Source organism: Candoia aspera, chromosome 6, assembly GCF_035149785.1.
Source record: "Candoia aspera isolate rCanAsp1 chromosome 6, rCanAsp1.hap2, whole genome shotgun sequence".
Taxonomy (NCBI): domain Eukaryota; kingdom Metazoa; phylum Chordata; class Lepidosauria; order Squamata; family Boidae; genus Candoia; species Candoia aspera.
The window spans coordinates 3578392-3595661 of NC_086158.1; the positions used below are offsets into that span (position 1 = coordinate 3578392).

A 17270-nucleotide genomic window follows, 5' to 3' on the forward strand; every position below is an offset into this window, starting at 1 on the left:
GCTGCCTGTGCTGAGCTCGACCCTCCGGACCTCCCATTCGGGGATGAGGACGAGGAATTACAATTCGACAAGCCGGCGGGAAACGCCTTCCACCTGTCCTGAAGGGCGCCCTGGGACAGGTGGAGGAAACCGGGCACGACCATGATTCAGTGAGTGGGAACTTCCCTACAATGACTGTCAAAGTGAAATTGGGCTCTAGAACTAAAACTGTCGAAGTCTGGGCCATGCTGGACTCGGGTTGTTCTCGTTCGCTGATGCATCCTGACATCGTAGCTGCCCTAGAGCTGCCCACGTTCCCTCTGCCACGGCCCATGGTCTTCACGCAATTGGATGGGACCATGGCAGGGGGGGAGGCAGTCACACACTCTACTGGACTGGTGGCTTTACAAATGGGCACCTATTGGGAAAAATTGCCATTTGTCGTAGCTCCAGTAGGGGGCCCTTTGGTGATTTTGGGAATGCCTTGGTTTGTGCAACAAAACCCTTTTATCAATTGGTTGCATAGAACGGTAAGGTTTGCTGATGGATTTTATAAAGTACCTGAAAAGGACTTGTTAGAGGACATGGAGGGAGGTCGGGTGGCTAGCACTACAGTACGAACTCTTTCACCACTAGAGGGCTTGCCCAGTCAATATCAGGATCTAGCTGATGTGTTTGGGGAAAAAGAAGCAGATCGCTTGCCACCTCACCGAAAAACAGACTGTGCCATTGAGTTCTTACCTAATGTAAAGTTACCTCACCCAAAAATCTACCCCATGTCTCCCAAAGAGCTGGCTACGCTAAGGGAGTTCATTGACAAAAACCTGGCTAGGGGTTTCATTGAGCCTGCTAACTCCCCGGTAGGGGCTCCTGTCCTCTTTAGACCAAAAAAGGATGGCTCATTGAGGCTTTGTACCGATTTTCGTGGGCTCAATGCGGTCTCAATATTAAATAAATATCCTTTGCCCCTGATCAAAGATATGTTATCACATCTGGCCAGAGGCAAAATCTTCTCAAAACTGGATTTAAGAGAAGCCTATTTTCGCATTCGCATAAGGGAAGGGGACGAGTGGAAAACAGCATTTAACTGTCCTCTCGGGGCTTTTCAATATGAAGTCTTACCCTTTGGTTTGTCGGGGGCGCCTGGGGTTTTTATGCAACTTATCAATGAGGTCTTGCATGACCACCTATTTAAGGGAGTACTGGTGTATTTGGATGATGTATTGATTTATACTGAAACCATGTCAGAACATATTCACTTGGTGCGTCAGGTGCTGGCTAAATTGAAAAAAGCAGAGTTGTATGCTAAACTGTCTAAATGTGCCTTCCATCAATCACAAATTGATTATCTAGGATATAGAATTTCCGCTAAGGGCATTGAAATGGACCCTGCTAAAGTGGAAGCTATTGTGGCATGGGAACCTCCACGTACCAGGAGACAATTACAAAGTTTCCTTGGATTCGCCAATTTCTATCGGGCATTTGCCCAAAATTTTGCTGAAATCGCCCTCCCCCTTACTGAACTGTTGAAAACTAAAGCGCAGGGGGATACGCGGCGTTCAAAAAACCCAGCAGCGCTCCTTAAATGGACTCCGACCTGTCAACAGGCGTTCGAAGCGCTCAAACAAATCTTCACTACCGAACCTATTTTACAGCATCCAGACCCTGCCAAACCATTCATTGTACAAGTGGATGCTTCTGATTTCTCAGTCGGAGCACTGCTGCTTCAATCGGACCACTCTGGCGCCTTAAAACCCTGTGCTTACCTCTCGCGCAAATTCACCGAAACAGAGAGACGGTGGCATGTTTGGGAAAAAGAGGCTTTTGCTGTAAAAACCGCTTTAGAGACTTGGCGGCACTTATTGGAAGGGACTTCAAACCCTTTTGAAGTCTGGACTGACCATAAGAACCTGGAGGCACTAAGCACCAGTCGTAAACTCAGCCCCAAACAGCTTCGATGGGCTGAGTTTTTCAGCCGTTTTGACTTCACCCTTAAATTCATACCAGGCAAGAAAAACTTTTTAGCTGATGCGCTCTCCCGCCGACCCCAAGATGCTGGCCCAGGGCCAACGGTCCAAGGTACAGTCTGGACCGAAAAGCAATTGAGTTTGGCTGCGGTGATGCGCAGTCAGGCGCGGGCGCATCAAACGCAAACTCCAGCCACCCCGCCTCCCAGCCGCTCGCCGCGCTTGCCAATTCCATCGGATTTGCAACAACAGTTGCTCCTCCACCTTAAAGATGACACTTGGTTACAAACAAATCAAAACATTGTAACTTTCACCGACGGTTTTGCCTGGTGCAATGATCGTCTCTATGTGCCTGATGCTTTGCGAAAGACAATCCTCCAGTGCTGCCATGATGACAAGCTGGCTGGGCATTTCGGGTATTTAAAAACACTCCACCTCGTTCGGCGGCAGTTCTGGTGGCCAACGTTGCTTAAGGACCTTAAAGCCTATGTCGCAGCATGCCCTGTTTGTGCAGCTACAAAGCGCAAAACAGGCAAACCTCAAGGTCTCCTTCAACCCGTTGCCACCCCATCCGTCCCCTGGCAGGACATCTCCATGGACTTTATCGTTGATCTACCCCCCAGTCAACGAAAAACCGTCATTTGCGTGGTCAAAGATTTTTTCTCAAAACAAGCCCACTTCATTCCACGCGCTTCTATCCCCACCGCGCAACAGCTGGCACGCCTCTTCCTCGTTCACGTGTACTGCCTTCACGGTATCCCCGCCCGTTTGGTGAGTGACAGAGGCACACAATTTACCTCACAATTTTGGCGGGCATTTTTAAAACTACTAGGCACCAAGCAAGCCCTCTCCACTGCGTGGCATCCGGAGACGGACGGCTCTACAGAGGCGGTTAATTCTACTCTTGAACAATATCTGCGAGCGTTTGTCAATTACCAACAGGACAACTGGGTCGACTTACTCCCTTTTGCAGAAGTCGCTTATAACAACGCCGTACATCAGAGCACTGGCCAAGTTCCCTTTAAGACTGTTTTCGGTCGGGACTTCGTTCCTATTCCTGAACTTCCCCATCCACAACCCCTACCAGCCTCACTCACTGACTGGGCTGACTCTCTCAAAGACTCATGGCTCAACATTTAGCAAGCTCTGCTCCATGCCCAAACCACTTACAAACGCCATGCTGATGCAAAGCGCTCACCTGAACCTGCCTTTGCTGTAGGGGATAAAGTCTATTTATCAACCAAATTCATCAAGTCACCACAACCTTCCAAGAAACTTGGTCCTAAGTTTGTGGGTCCTTTTCCTATTGTGGCACAAATTAACCCTGTTACTTTTAAACTCGATTTGCCCCACAACCTCAAACGTTTACATCCTGTTTTCCATTGCAGTTTGCTCAAGCCCTACCTGCCGTCGGACCGCTGGCATCCCCAACCGGTTCCACCACCTCCTCTCATGATTGATAACCAGCAACACTTCGAGGTAGCAGAGGTCCTAGACTCTCGTTGCCAGCGTTCCACTTTGCAGTACCTCGTTCGTTGGAAACATTTCCCTCATCCTGAATGGGTGGCTGCCCCTGATGTCCACTCGCCTCGACTAGTGGCACACTTTCACTCTGCCTACCCCGACAAGCCCGCTCCATAGCATTGTTTTTTTGGGGGGGGGCGATATGTCATGTTCCCCATTTCAATGTTCTGTTAACATTGTAACGTTTCACATGTCAAGCTCTTTCCCGTGTTCATTCGCTCGTTCAGGGTTTTTCCGTTCCTCCGCCCTCCGTTGTTTTGGAGCCTTGGAATGTGTGTTTGGGTTTGCGATCCTGTTCAAGGTTACTTTCCCAGGCGTGTGTAACGGTTCCTAGCACCTGGGAGGGGGTGCGCACTGACGGGTGCTTGGGGCGGGACTAGCTTGCAGGCAAAGCTTTTTAAGTTTGTATTTGGCGCGCTTTTGCTCATTCTCAGCTTTCTCTGTATTTGCATACTATTCAATAAATCAGTTATCTTTAAGCCCGAGCTTGTGAGACTGAGTATTTGGGATTAGGCAACCATTACACCCTGCTTACACCCAAGGTGTGTGTGGTATGGTAACAAGATTCAAAACATGAAGCCAAGGAAAGCTGTTTTTGAATTCCAGTTCCTGTTAACATTTTGAGTTTTAGGAAAAAAAAATGCATTAAAGGTGGGAGAGAAGGAAAGGAGGTAATAAAGCTAAAGGCACGTAGGATTCACAGTAGGGGTAAACTTCCTGCCTCTTAATATTAGAAGCTGGTGGAAGATTCAGGATACACTTAACATAGATTAATCCACATGGCACAAAACATGACTTAAAAGCAGGGACTCGTCTGTGTTATCGCTGGGAGTCAAGACTATCTCAAAGGCACAAAAAGTAAATTAACTGAAAGGACGGAGGCATTACAAGGTACTACCAATTTCTTACCTGCTTTTCTCTGGCTATATGCAACTAGAAAAGATAAAACCAAGTGTTTGCCTGAGTAAATCTGCTATCTCTCTGCCGTGATTGCACCACACCAGTTCGTTTGAAAAGCCGTCTGACTTCGCTCAAGATGCTGAGCTGAAATTGTACAAGCACGGGGCACCCATGCCCCAACTCAACTGCTTCCCAGCATCAGGAACCGGAGAAACACGAGAATCCATTTAGGCCCTTTAATCTGTCCTAGACAGTTTGCTGAGACACAAATGATAAAACATTTTGCATTTTTACAGCAAGAAAAAAACAAAGAAAAAGCCTACAGAAATGTGTAAGGAAGTTAATTTTGTACATGGGTAAAACATTATAAATTCAGGGAAATACATGGACACAGCTCAACTCCCGCATTTCTTGTGGCCTTTAAAAAGTTCTTAGGATGCGTGGCCAGGCAATCCATCAGCTGTTTCTTCGGTGAAGGGAGGCTTCTGAGAAGCTCCTCGGGGACTGCAATGTGTCTGGAATGTCCTCAGAAGGCTCCGTCATTTCGAGGTGACAGAATTAAAACCCCAGAGTCCTTTCGGGCACAAGGAAAGCAGGCCACTCAGTCGTCAAACTTTATCTTCTTTCCTTGCGGTTTGTGGTCACCGCCACCACCTCGGCCACCCCGGAAGCCGCCGCCGCCGCCTCTGCCTGGAACGAGGAAGGGAGTGTGGAAGAGGGCGTTAGAGAGGGGCAATCCCCAAAGCTGCTGGGCACACACGACTCAGCCAGGCGCAGGAACACTCACCTCCGAACCCTCTGCCTCCGCCCCGGCCACCGAAGCCGCCCCGGCCGCCACGCCCGCCTCTGCCGCCCCGGCCAAAGCCTCCGCCGCCGCCCCCACGAGGCATGCCGCCTTTGGGCTTGGCAAAGTCAAGGGTCACTTTGTTGCCGTCAATCTCTCCGTCCTCCATGGCTTCTTTGGCTGCCTTGGCGTCTTCCGGGGAACTGAAGTCCACAAAGCCGAATCTGAAAGAGCGCCTGCGGTTACGGCAGGAAAGAGATTCCACGGAGAGGCGAGAGACAAGGTGCTCCTCTCGCCCTGCTCAAGTGTGGCACGCTTGCTTCAAAAGGCCGGGACCACAAAGGCAAACCAGGCAAACCGACTGGCACTGTGAAGAACACGTTTCCTCTGGAACGCAGGGTGGGAGCAGGGACACAAAACCACCCTCTCCCCAGTTTGGCATCGCTGTAAAAGCGATTGGCGAGGGCTCCGGCAGGGAGGGCTGGAGCCGAACCCAAGGGGAGGTGGGCCCCGTCCTCCTCTCCCGCTCAGGAATTCTTGGCTCGCTCCGGCAGGAGACCCACATCCTCCAGAGTCCCTTGGAAATCTGGCTCAGGGGCACAGTTAGCCAGCAGAGGACTGCAAGCTGCCCACCCAGAGAAGACCCCAGGCAATACCGGGAACTGCTCCCCCGCCTTAAGGGTCGGCCAGCCAAGGCAGCAGCCGATGGCCGACCCTTTGCGGCCCTGCAGACGGCCCGCCTGAGCTCAACTATCGCCACATCTGTCTCTGGGAATTCCTGGCAAGCTAGGATTTGCGAGAGGCCGTGTGCAAAGCTGTCCCACAGCAAAGACAGTTACTCGTCCAAAGGTGCTGGAGGCACTCAGGATCAGTGCTGTAGGTTTGCTCTTCTTCTCGTGCGAATCCGTGGCCTGCCACTGAACGTACAGCAGGGAGGAGCTCATTGAGAAGGCAAGAGACTTCTGCTTTATACTAGAAACGGCTGAATTTTTTACGCTAAATTTTATATAAATCACACACACAGACAACATTCTTCATACTGAAAATGCCTTTTGCCTGAGCTCAAGTAGTTACGCTTGCGGCACCTCCACCGGCAGGCCTAGCACCTCCCGTGGCACCTACCCTTTGGAGGAGCCGGTGTCCCTGTCAGTCACTATCCGTGCCCCGATGCAGCTTTCAAACGACTCCCTCAACGTCTCTTCGGTCGTTTCCTCCGACAGCCCCTTGACAAACAGGGTTTTGCTTTGCTCTGAATGACAACAGAAAACGCCAGGGCTCAGCGCTGGCAGAGGGGGCAGTCCAGGACCCTCGCCAACGCCCCGGCCAGGGCGCCCATCTCTACTCACGACTGAAGCCTCCTTTAGCGCTTGTGTTCCTGTTCTGTCCCCCCGAGGTGCTGAATTCTAGTCTGATTGTGCGGCCTTCGATCTCGGTGTTGTTGCAGGAGTTCATGGCTTCCTTTGCATCCTCAGCTGTGGGGAAGTCGATGAACGCGTAACTGTCCAGAGAGAAGCAGGGATCACCAGAGGAACGCCGGGACGTGCCAGCCGCTGCCAGGCTCTGCCCTCTGCCCCATCCCGGCCCCACTCACCCTTTGGGCCTCCCCTGGTTGTTCTGTGGAATCCTGATGGCCGACGCTTTCTCGAAAACTTCCTGGAGGGTTTCTTCCGTTGCATCGTAAGAGAGGTTGTTCACAACAAGCGTCTTTGATTCTCCGCCTGTGCAAAGACCCACACTTTCAATTGAGAGCGGTCCGTTGCTGAGAGACGGCCTTCAAGAATACAGGTAATCTTCCTGCAGTGACCACAATGGGGACCGGCCAGTCGTTAAGCCAAGTGGTCGCTAAGTGAAACAAGCTGTGCTTATGATCTGACTTTGGCTTCCCTTTGCTTTACAGACCTGCGAAGGTTGTAAATGCGAGGACTGCTCACAAAGTCAACTTCTCATCGCTGCTGTAACTGTGAACAGTTGCTAAAGGAGGACTACCCGTACGGTGAATCAGCAGTGGGAGAGGGCTTCTTGAGCCAAGAGGTTTCACTGCGCAAATGAAAACTAAAGTGCTCCCTTGCCTGGTTAGTTTTGGAGCTCTCTGCGGCAAAGGCAGCTTTCGTCATACCAAGCCGATTCACCCCGGCTTCTTACCGGCCTGTGCTCCCTTGATAGGTTTCCTGCCGTCCTGCTGGCTCTTTTCACCTATGTAGTCGAGCACGATGGGGCGGCCGTCTATCTCCATTCCTTGCTTTTCCAAAGCTTTCTCTGCGTCTGCCTCAGTCTTAAACTCAATGTAGGCAATCCTGGGATAAAAGGAAGGGAACAGCATTACAGCTTTTATCAAAGGTTTCTTTGGGAAGCCACGTAACAAGCTGATTAATGTATCACCTCCCTGGCTAGGTTCACAGAGAAGCAGTAAGCCATGCAGATCCTTTGGTTCTGGCTTCCGTTAAGCTAATTCAACCAGTAGAGTAATTTTTAGGGTTTTTCCCCCGTTTGACCTTTTTGGGGTTCATTTTTGGTACAATTTCATAAATAATTAATTTGTCAGATAGCATTATTCCTCTATTGGTTTTTGTACACTGTTCTTTCTATATTACTCTTTAAAAATTGCAATAAAATTATTTCAAAAATGCAAGCCCAACTAATATAATTTGCAAACCATGATTTATGCTTTGTGCTGATGCATGAATAGCCTCTATGGCTTGCTTAATCCCCCCCAGTTTAGCAGAACACGTGGGCCCATCCAACACCAACCCTTTCCAACTAAGAAGAATCCAGAGGATTCTTAAGGCACATCAGAACTAAGCAGGTTGCAAAATTAATCTTTAGCAGGATGGGCATAGGAGTTCCAAAAATAATTACACCCATATGGAGATTTAATACCAAAGACTTCTGCTGTTAAACAGAAGTGATTGCAATGAGAGAAAGCCAAAGCCTGTAAACTATTTAGAAAGGAAAGCAGCAGAAATGTATTGCAAATAAATAAAAACACACTGGCCTTCTTAGAGTAACATACCCTTTACTATTCCCGTCCTTGGACACCAGCCTGACCTCCAGGGCATCATCAAATGCTGCGTGCAGTTCATCTTGGGTAACGCTGTAAGCAAGGTTCTTCACAAAAATGGTTCTTGCTTCTCTCTCTGGAAGAAAAGCCACGCATTACAATATTAGGCCATTTCATTTCCACTTTGCTGGGCAATCAAAACCACAACAGATTGGGGGGAAAAAGTGGTCATTAAGAATAATTGTCACATGCATGTACAGCCCCAGTGGAAAAAAACTCTAATCATGTACAGTAAGGATTGCTTTCATAAATGCGTTGCTGGAATAAGGACGTTTGCTTCTTGACTAGTTTTACACGGTCTGTGTGTGTGTACACGCACACGCCTTCCAGTCAGTTCTTGACTCCTAGACAAGTCCCTGCAGTTCCTTGGCAAGGTTTTTCGGAAGCGGCTTGCCCTTGCCTCCTTCCTGGGACTGAGGGAGTGGCTGGCCCAAGGCCACCCGGCTGGCTTCATGCCTAAGGCGGGTCTAGAATTCATGGTCTCCCAGTTTCTAGTCTCATGCCTTGACCACTACACCAAACGTACGTTATATAAACTAAGTGCTGTTGAACACAATATGCAAATTATACCATTACTCACCTTTTTTGTTCTCCCGAAGGCTCTCTTTACTCTTTGCTTTTTCTAGTTTTGTTTCCAAGCCCATCAATTTTTTCCCATTTAATTTGAGTGCTTTATCCAGCTCAGCTTCAGAGGAGAAATCTACATAACCAAACTTCCTGCATAACAGAGGAAGAATTTTCAGCATTTAACTATCTCTAAAAATAAGCATTAAAGACACGCACACACAATTGCTTTCTCAGCTCCAACTGCCATTCAAGAGATAGCTGGGCCCCTACTGGGAGGGCTCACCCCCCCCCCTGGTATTTGGTTGCACTGCTCTTGCCATTTGGAATGTCCTGGTACTCGGAGTGCTAAAGGGACAGATAAACAGCAGCAAACAGGCCAGAACCACATGCTCAAATATCCCTTTTCAGCCAAACGCACCCACAGTGCACACGAGTATACACAGAGCATACACACGCACTGAATCTTAGCAGACCTCTTGCGCTTCTAAATGCACCCCACAATCCCCACAAAGGGGCACAAGAGAATGTGCAGAATGCAACAATGAACAGCCCAAAACTAAGCAAGCAGATCAACTGGAGTTACCCTCTTTACCTTTTTAAATGCACCCAGAGAGAAATACTCCTGAAGAGCCAAACAAACCAAGGCAAGCCATTGGCACAGAGATTTTGCAAAAAAGGGCTTGTGCTTGTTAAGCCAAAAGGTCGATGTGCACTCTGTGCATGGTCTTTCATTCTGCTTACAGGGAAGCCTTCCGAGTGCTATTGTTAATGGAGACTCACAGCATTTAAAACCACAATCCTGAATCTGAACGTTGGCAGGACCCAAGAGAACATGAGGTGCACACACCAATTCCTACACCCAGTAGGACGATCAAACCAAGACTGTACTAGCAGTTTCTGCAGCAACATTCATCTACGTTTATTCTGTTCTACACACGCAGTGGGGCAACAGCCCTATCCAGGATGGCCCCCTCGCTTGGCCACCCATTCCTTCAGTGCCTGCTGCTTCGCTCAGAACTCCATTCCCAGATCATCCCATCCACTCTAGGCCAGTTTCAAATGGGGCATAATCTCTGCACAAACTCGAGAGAGAAAATGCAGAACGTTCCAATTATAAGGGATGATTTGTAATGGGGGCCCAGAACTATGCACAGTGCACAGAATGAGTCTGACCCACTGCAGAAGATAACTGAACTATTAGTTCCCATGACTTGGAAGCTGCTTTTTATGGATACAGCCTAAACTGCATTAGCTTTTTTAGCAGCCATGTTGTACTACTGACTCATGTTCAGTCTGCAACCAACTAGAACTCCGAGTCCATTTTCACACCTAACCCCACCCAACACATTTCTCTTTTCTATCAGTCAAATTTCATTCTGCCAGGTTCTGCACTCTTTGATAAGTGCCAAGATTATTTTCAGGCTTGTTTTCTAATGAATTAGCTGCCTCCAGCATCTTTGTGGCAACTGAATGTATACAAATTCCAAGCTACGACAGCTATCACCACACCCCTAGGATCCACCAGGTTGGGGAAGGCAGCTCTAAAGTGAAATTCTTACGTTTTTTTAAAAAAAAAATCTTTGTTGTTTTTTCCCCAATACTTGGTTAAGTTCTTACTTTGAGTTGCCAATTCTGATTTCTTGGACTTGAAGATCCTTTTTGCCAAAGAAATCTCTGATGGCAGCCTTCAGTTCTTCAAAGTTCTTGTTTGCATTGAGATTACTCATGAAGAGAGAGAAGGCAGACTCTACAAAGGGAAGGTAAGAAATCGTGTAAATAACCCTCAGGAAAGACTGTATTAGCTGGAAGCCCTTATGGAAGGATATTAGTGTCTTTCAGTTTCACAGCCCCTTTCTATTTTGGCCTTTCTTCTCCCTCTTGATGGTGTATTTGTACATTCAGGGAGGATAGCAATGCAGAACTATTATCCTCCAAGGGACAATAATTCACATACTGGGGGCAGAATAGCAAGGACCTAATGGTTGGGACTAGGCTTCACCCCTTATCTCTGAACCTAGAATATCCTGTCACACGTTTTGAAAGTTTGAGGGATGTCAAGAATTGGAGGACTGAAAGAAACATTTGAAGCAAAGTTAATGGATCTGGAGAGAGACGTAATTATTAACAGTTTCACTGTGGGTCTTGCACAGGCTGTTCACCTTCTGTTTTCTTCTTCTTGGCATCTGGGGCTCCTTTTTGCTTGGCTAATTCCTTCTTTCGTTTTCCAGGCACATCTTGCACAGTTTCTGGGGAGTAAATGGCAAACATGTGCAAAAAACCATCAGAGAGAGAGAGGGAGAGATGGGGGGGGGGGGCACAGGAGACAGAGTGCCAAAAGGGAGTGCTGGATCAGGACTTGACTATCTTTAGAAGGGTTCATGTGTGATTTGGACCACATCAGTTCAGCGAGAAATCATCATTTCCAGCTTTAGGGCCAACGGTGAAAGGCACCGGCTGATCCTGTACACAACACAGAAGCAGCTGAACAGGTCAACTCACCCTCGTCGTCGTCCTCCTCCTCCTCCTCTTCATCCCCTTCCTCTTCCTCGTCGTCCTCCTCCTCCTCCTCAGAGTCTTCAGCTTCTTCCTCAGAGTCTTCCTTTGCCGCTTTTGCTGGGGCCACCTTTGCTAGCACCACTTTCTTCCCCTTGGCTGGAGTGGTTTCCATGGGTTCGTCTTCCGACTCTGAAGCCAAAGCAGAAGAGCCTTTCTGAGAAACCCCTACAATCCGCAGGTGCTGAGCCAAGACAGACCCCCAAGAACGATTTCCTCTTCATCACTCTGGCATCTTTTGCATGAGCCAACACCCCTCTCCTCCCAGGGACGCCCCACCGGTCCTGGTCAGCGTAGAGAGAGGGGCAGAACAACGCAGCGTCATCTGCTGGCATCACACAAGTGGGCTCAGCCCGGACCACTTAAAGAAACGCCAAGAGCCGCTCTTCTGCAATCTGACTTAGTCAACACATCAGTTCGTATCGGAGACATCACAAGGTCAGTATTAAGTCCCAAAACTCATCAGCTGTGTTGGCATTTCCCCGTGCCACTTTCCCTTTGCACAGTAATGCCCCCCCAACCTCTCTCAGCTTAACTGCTCTCCCCACTGTCAGGCCCAATTCAGCTATGCCTGAGGTCGCTGCAGAGGGAAGGAGCAAAGGCTTCTTTGCCCCTGCAGAGCCCACTGTGCCTCTTCTGGCTAGCACTTCTTGGCAAGGTTCAGGCTCGGGGAGCTGCACTTCTCTTTATGAGACCTACCGTCGTCCTCGCTATCCTCCTCTTCCTCCTCAGACTCCTGCTTGGCAACTGTCAGGGCTACCGGCTTCTTCTGAGGTGCCTGGACTCCTCGTTTCTTCACGGGCACAGCAGGCTCCTCCTCAGATTCATCTGCAGCAAGCAGTTTACTGAGCTTAGCTCTTAGTCAACCAAGACTGAAAATCCTACATTTAATAAATCGATCCCCCTTCTGAAAAAAGAAGGATTAAGGAAAAATAGGCGATCCCCACAAAGACCAACTATTATTATAGTGGGGAAAACCTTTTCCAGGAGATGTAGCTCGTAGTTTTGGCTGCCAAATGTAAGGAATACTGGCATTATCATATATTTAGATAAAATTATTGGCCGCCCAACTCCAGTGGGCTCTGGATATGGCAGAACACCGAAACATTTACAGCAGGACTCTTCTGTTCACCCCACCCAATTCACCTTCCTCACTATCGTCTTCATCGTCCTCCTCCTCTTCATCCTCCTCCTCTTCTTCCTCCTCGCTTTCCTCCTTCTTGGCGTTCTTGCCATTCTTTGCTCCTTTGGCAGAGATGGGGGTCTTCTTCAATGGAGGAGCAGCTGCCTTCTTCGCTGGAGTGGCCACGGTCTTCTTCGCAGGAGTCGCCGTCTTTTTGTTGGGAGTAACTGCAGCTCCTTTTGCTGGGGTGGCTGCTTTCTTAGGAGCAATCATCTGCAGGAAGAAACACGTTAAAATAGGCAGTGCTATCTGGCAGCCCCCAATGTGGGCAAAGCAGGGACTAAAACTCACCCGTGAAATACTTTCAGTAATTATTTTATGTCAAAAAGGTGAGTACGACCCAGCAGGGCCACCACCACAGGAAAAAGGCAGTGGGCAGCAAACATTCCACGTGGGAAATGGCTGCTGCCCACATAAATCGAATGCTTTCATTTGCACCTCTATCAGATTTTGCGAGTGCAGCTGAGCGTATTCAGGCTGCCGGGGGTGAGGCACAAGGAAGCAGGGACGGCTCTTTATTCCAATGGCAACCGTGCCGAGAACGTGACATGAAGCGGGCCTCAGGCCAAGCTCAAGGCTGTCTGCAGAGCACCCCCTCTTATTCTGAGTCACAACAACAACAACAGCCCGCCTTGTCCAGAAGGTTGAGCGGAGAGACAACAAGCAGCTCAAAGTCTCTCCATTAACTCCATGGCTGAGGCTGGACTAGAACCTGGACCTCCCTGCTCCTGGTCCAGCACCTTCACCGCCACACGACATTGGGTCTCACCTCTTCCTCACTGCTCTCCTCCTCTTCTGATGAATCTTCTTCATCACTGTCATCAATCTCCTTTGGAGGAAGGGTAGTCATTTTCTTCTGTTTAGGCTGATTTTTAACATTCTGAAAAACAAAAGCCATTTGAGGACTTCATTTTCCTCACCATCTAGAATATTTACAGCTTGATGACTATTACAGGTAGTCCTCACTTACCGACCACAATGGGACTGGCAACTCCATTGCCAAGCAATGCGGACGTTAAGTGAAACGCCACATGTCTGTGCCAACATAGCTGCCAGTTCCTGCTGCGGCCATTAAGTGAACCACCCATGGCTGTCAAGCGCAACACACAAATGCGATTTTGCAGCTTCCCCATTGACTCTGCTTGTCAGAAGCCGGCTATGAGGTTGCAAATCGTGATCATGTGACCGCAGAATGTTGCAATGGTGACAATTTTGGGGACTAGCCATAAATCTCCTTTTTCAGCACTGTCTTAACTTTGAACAGTCACCAAATCAGCAGCCAGTAAGCAAGGACTGCCTGTATATGCGCTGCACTTTCATATATTATTTGTAAATATTAGAAACTGGAAATGAATTTAATTGGTAAATGAGCCTGCCACCAAAATTTCACTCTGCAACGATCACGTAGTTTTCAAAAGCAGGGGTGTCTTATTTCTCATACCATCTTCAAGGATACTTCAAGATTTGAAGTTGCTGGGTTATCTCATCCTTGAAATCTAAAGCACTCATACTCCTTCCTGCTTTCAATCACATTAAGTGCTTCGTAGCATTAGTGACAAATGGCTGTGTTATCTATCTTGCAGAAATTGTATCAACCGGCTAAGGTAGAAAGATTAGAAAGAACTAGATTGTGAATTCTGGTTGTGAACAAAAATGCTGCATTGCAGAAGTGTGAAAAAGAGTTTAATTTCAAAACCGTTTCAGAATGAAACTTCAGGAGATATTCCATTTCGAAGTATAAATCCAAAATGCTCAAAACATATTTCTCATGCTAGAAATAGGATTTTTGCATGGTTTCACACCTGAAATGGTTCAAAATGAAATGTTCTGCACATTCTTACTGTATTTCACTTTCCTTGGGGACAAACAAAACTAATTTCACCAGTGGCCAGTCCTATGTTTCCAGTCTCTTAACGTTTTTTCTTTTTAAAAGGAACCTTCTGAAAAGAATACTTATTGAAACAACCACATTCAGCCACCCTCTTTCAGGACCACACTGCAAAGAGATGGGCATTCAAATATTAAGCACCCCACACCTGCTTCTGTTTGTTCTTGCACCTATCTAAAAAAAATATATAATCTGAAGCATACACTTAGCTCTTCTAGTAAGGTCAATAGAGCTTTCAATTGGTTTACAGTTCATCTGTATTTAAACAAATCCGTTTCTCTGTGTCTCATTTTGCTATCCAGACATGCTGAAATCTCCAAGTCCCAGACTTGGATGGTGCACAGTGATGCAAATTTTGAAAAGCACACATACCAATATAAAGAAAGAAAATGTCATTCAAGTGAACAGAACTCTGCTAAGGACACACGAGGTAGCTTCTGTCAAGCAAAAGTCGAATCTATGTCATATTTATTTATTTATTTATCTAATCTGTCCCTGCCCATCTCCTCCCATCGGGGGACTCTGGGCGGTTTACAACAATTGATTAAAAACCACCACCATAAAATAGACAGTATAAAAATACAATAATAAATAATATAAATAAAGGTTAAAAAAGAAAAGAATCCGGGTGGTGAAGAATCTAAAACAGTCCAAGTGTGGGAGGAGTGGTCTACAGCAACCATCCCCATGTAGATCTATTCCCCTATGTAGATCCCCATGTAGATATGGGGGTTGCTAAGGAATAACCGCCCCGGGAGCGGTCTCCTTTCAACCCCCCTGCCCCCAGTTTGTGGCAGAGCACATGCTTTGCACGCAGAAAGCCCTGCCCAACCCCCAGAAAAGCCATTTCGGATCAGGGCTATGAAAAAGCCCCTTCCCAGTTCCAGACCAGGCAGCGGTCAGGGAATCCTGGGCAAGCCCAGGCATCCATCCATGCCCTCTTTGAGCTTACTTAGGGCTAGGGCAAGCGTGTGTGCCCGCTGGGCAGCCCGTCTTGGACACCCAGCAGGCGGGAGAACGTGGGGTCACGCTGGGCCCGGCGAACCTCCCTCTCTCGGCCTCGTGGCCAGCAGTCCGAGGCTGCCAGGAAGCACCGCAAGCGAGCAGAGCAAGGGCAGGCCGGGGGCCCCGACGCCGATCCGGCGCCGCGGTGGCGATCCGAGCCTGGCAAGGCAGCGAGGCCCGGCGCGAGGCACCACGTGGAGCCCCGGAGGAAACGCGGCGCGCGGCTCCCGCTTCCTCCCCTTTCACGTGGTCCCCCGCACGGTCGGAAGGAGGGGGTGTCACGTGGTGGGAGCGGCGCGCGCGAGCGAGCGAAAAAAACTCGCGCCCAGGAAGGGCGCCTTCTGCGCGCGCGCAAAGGCGCGACGTCGGGCGCCGTGAGGCAGGCTGGGCGCCTAGAAACTCTCCTCAACGCGCGCGCGCGCGCTCTCTCCCCCTCAACCCCACTCCGGTGACGGAGGGGCGGCTAGAAACCGCCGAACGTTCCACCGCCGAGCGCGTGTGGGCGCCCGAGAAGCGCTTCCAACCGCGAGGAAAGGACCAGGGGGAAGAGGGAGAAGGGGGGACTTAAAACCGCTTTTAATTATCGTCCTCTCCGCTGCTTTCTTCACGGATTACCTGCGGGAGGCCTAGAAACCGCCACGCACGCAAAGCCGCCGGAGCTGCCCCCCCGTCCCCCCTCACTAGCCTGGTTTTGAAGCCGCCGCCGCCATCCTCCCAGCCTAGGCCGCTGGTCTCACCTTAGCGAGCTTCACCATAATGGCGGCGGAATTGTCCGGATGTTGAGCTGCTGAGAAGAACCACTGCACGCTCCTAACGCCTGGCTCGAGTCTCCGCCTAAACCGAAAAGAGGGAGGCTGAGGGATCGCTTCGCTCTTTCCCCCGCCCCGCGCGGTGCCTGTGGCCAATCGGGGCCCGCGCGCTCGTACGCCCCGCCCACTCTCCATGATGGACGGCCGCTGTTCGAGCTCTCCCGAACAGGACACATCTAGCGAATGACCGCCGTCCCCGCCTCATCCTATCAGGAACCGCGCCTCTTTCAGGGGCGGGTGGAGGAGACGTAGCCAATGGAAAGGCCGAGTTGGAGAGCCTGGGCTCTGTGATAGGTGTGCTCTCCAGGGCGGAAGTGGGGTGTGTGTGAAGGAAGTTGGGCTGCACGTGGCGCTGGGTTGAGCCGTGTCGCACGCGCAGCTGCTCTTCGCCGAAACGTGGTGGGCTGAGTTGGGGTCCGTGAGAACGCGGTCCGCGTCCGAAGGCAATTCGGTTCGAGAGTCGTCCAATTCTTGGTGTGAAGGAGAGACCGGAAAGTTTGGCTTCCCGACTGAGGATCTTTATGTCCTGAAATGATCAGATGAGACATTTCCTCTGTTGTTGCTGTGTCTGGCTCTGGCTTCCCTGGCAGGGTAATCGGATTAGGGAAGCCTTGTGGTTATTAAATAATAAACTCTGCCATCTCGCCTGGGGCGGGAAGGGGGGTAGTCAATCCTGGGGTGGTCAGCGCCCTGAAGTGGCTCCCGCATACTTACGAATTTAAATAAAACTTTCAATATTGCCATCCTGCATTCTATTTTTTCTTTATATTTAAGGTTTGTTGTTTTTATTATATTTCAATCTCTTCTTAGCTTTGCTCTAAACTGCCCAGAGTCCCTCTTTTGAGAGAGATGGGTGGTGACGAGTTTCGATAAATAAACAAGTGTCTTCTGTCAGTAAGCTGTCTCCTGGGAGGATGCCTTTGCCTTTCTGTGCGGATTTCGGTATTTGGTTGGCGTAGGACAGGAAAAGGGGCATAGATCCTTAGGCTGTGTGCACAACCTGCTTAACTGGGCTTACTCCACATAAAACAGTATAACCCTGGAACTTTTTTA

At 49.3% G+C, this 17270-nt stretch overlaps 1 protein-coding gene across 1 annotated transcript; it reads right to left on the reverse strand.

Moving 5' to 3' along the window:
• Positions 1-4596: 4596 nt before the first annotated feature.
• On the reverse strand, positions 4597-16352 carry NCL (nucleolin). Its single transcript, XM_063306299.1, has 15 exons — positions 16146-16352; positions 13285-13395; positions 12479-12728; positions 12032-12160; positions 11279-11464; positions 10939-11025; positions 10397-10526; positions 8793-8929; positions 8165-8288; positions 7297-7448; positions 6746-6872; positions 6501-6652; positions 6277-6403; positions 5158-5378; positions 4597-5060 (listed from the first exon to the last, which is right to left on the reverse strand). The coding sequence occupies exons 1-15, from the start codon at positions 16350-16352 to the stop codon at positions 4972-4974; spliced, it is 2229 nt and encodes a 742-aa protein (XP_063162369.1). The 3' UTR covers positions 4597-4971.
• Positions 16353-17270: the final 918 nt, after the last annotated feature.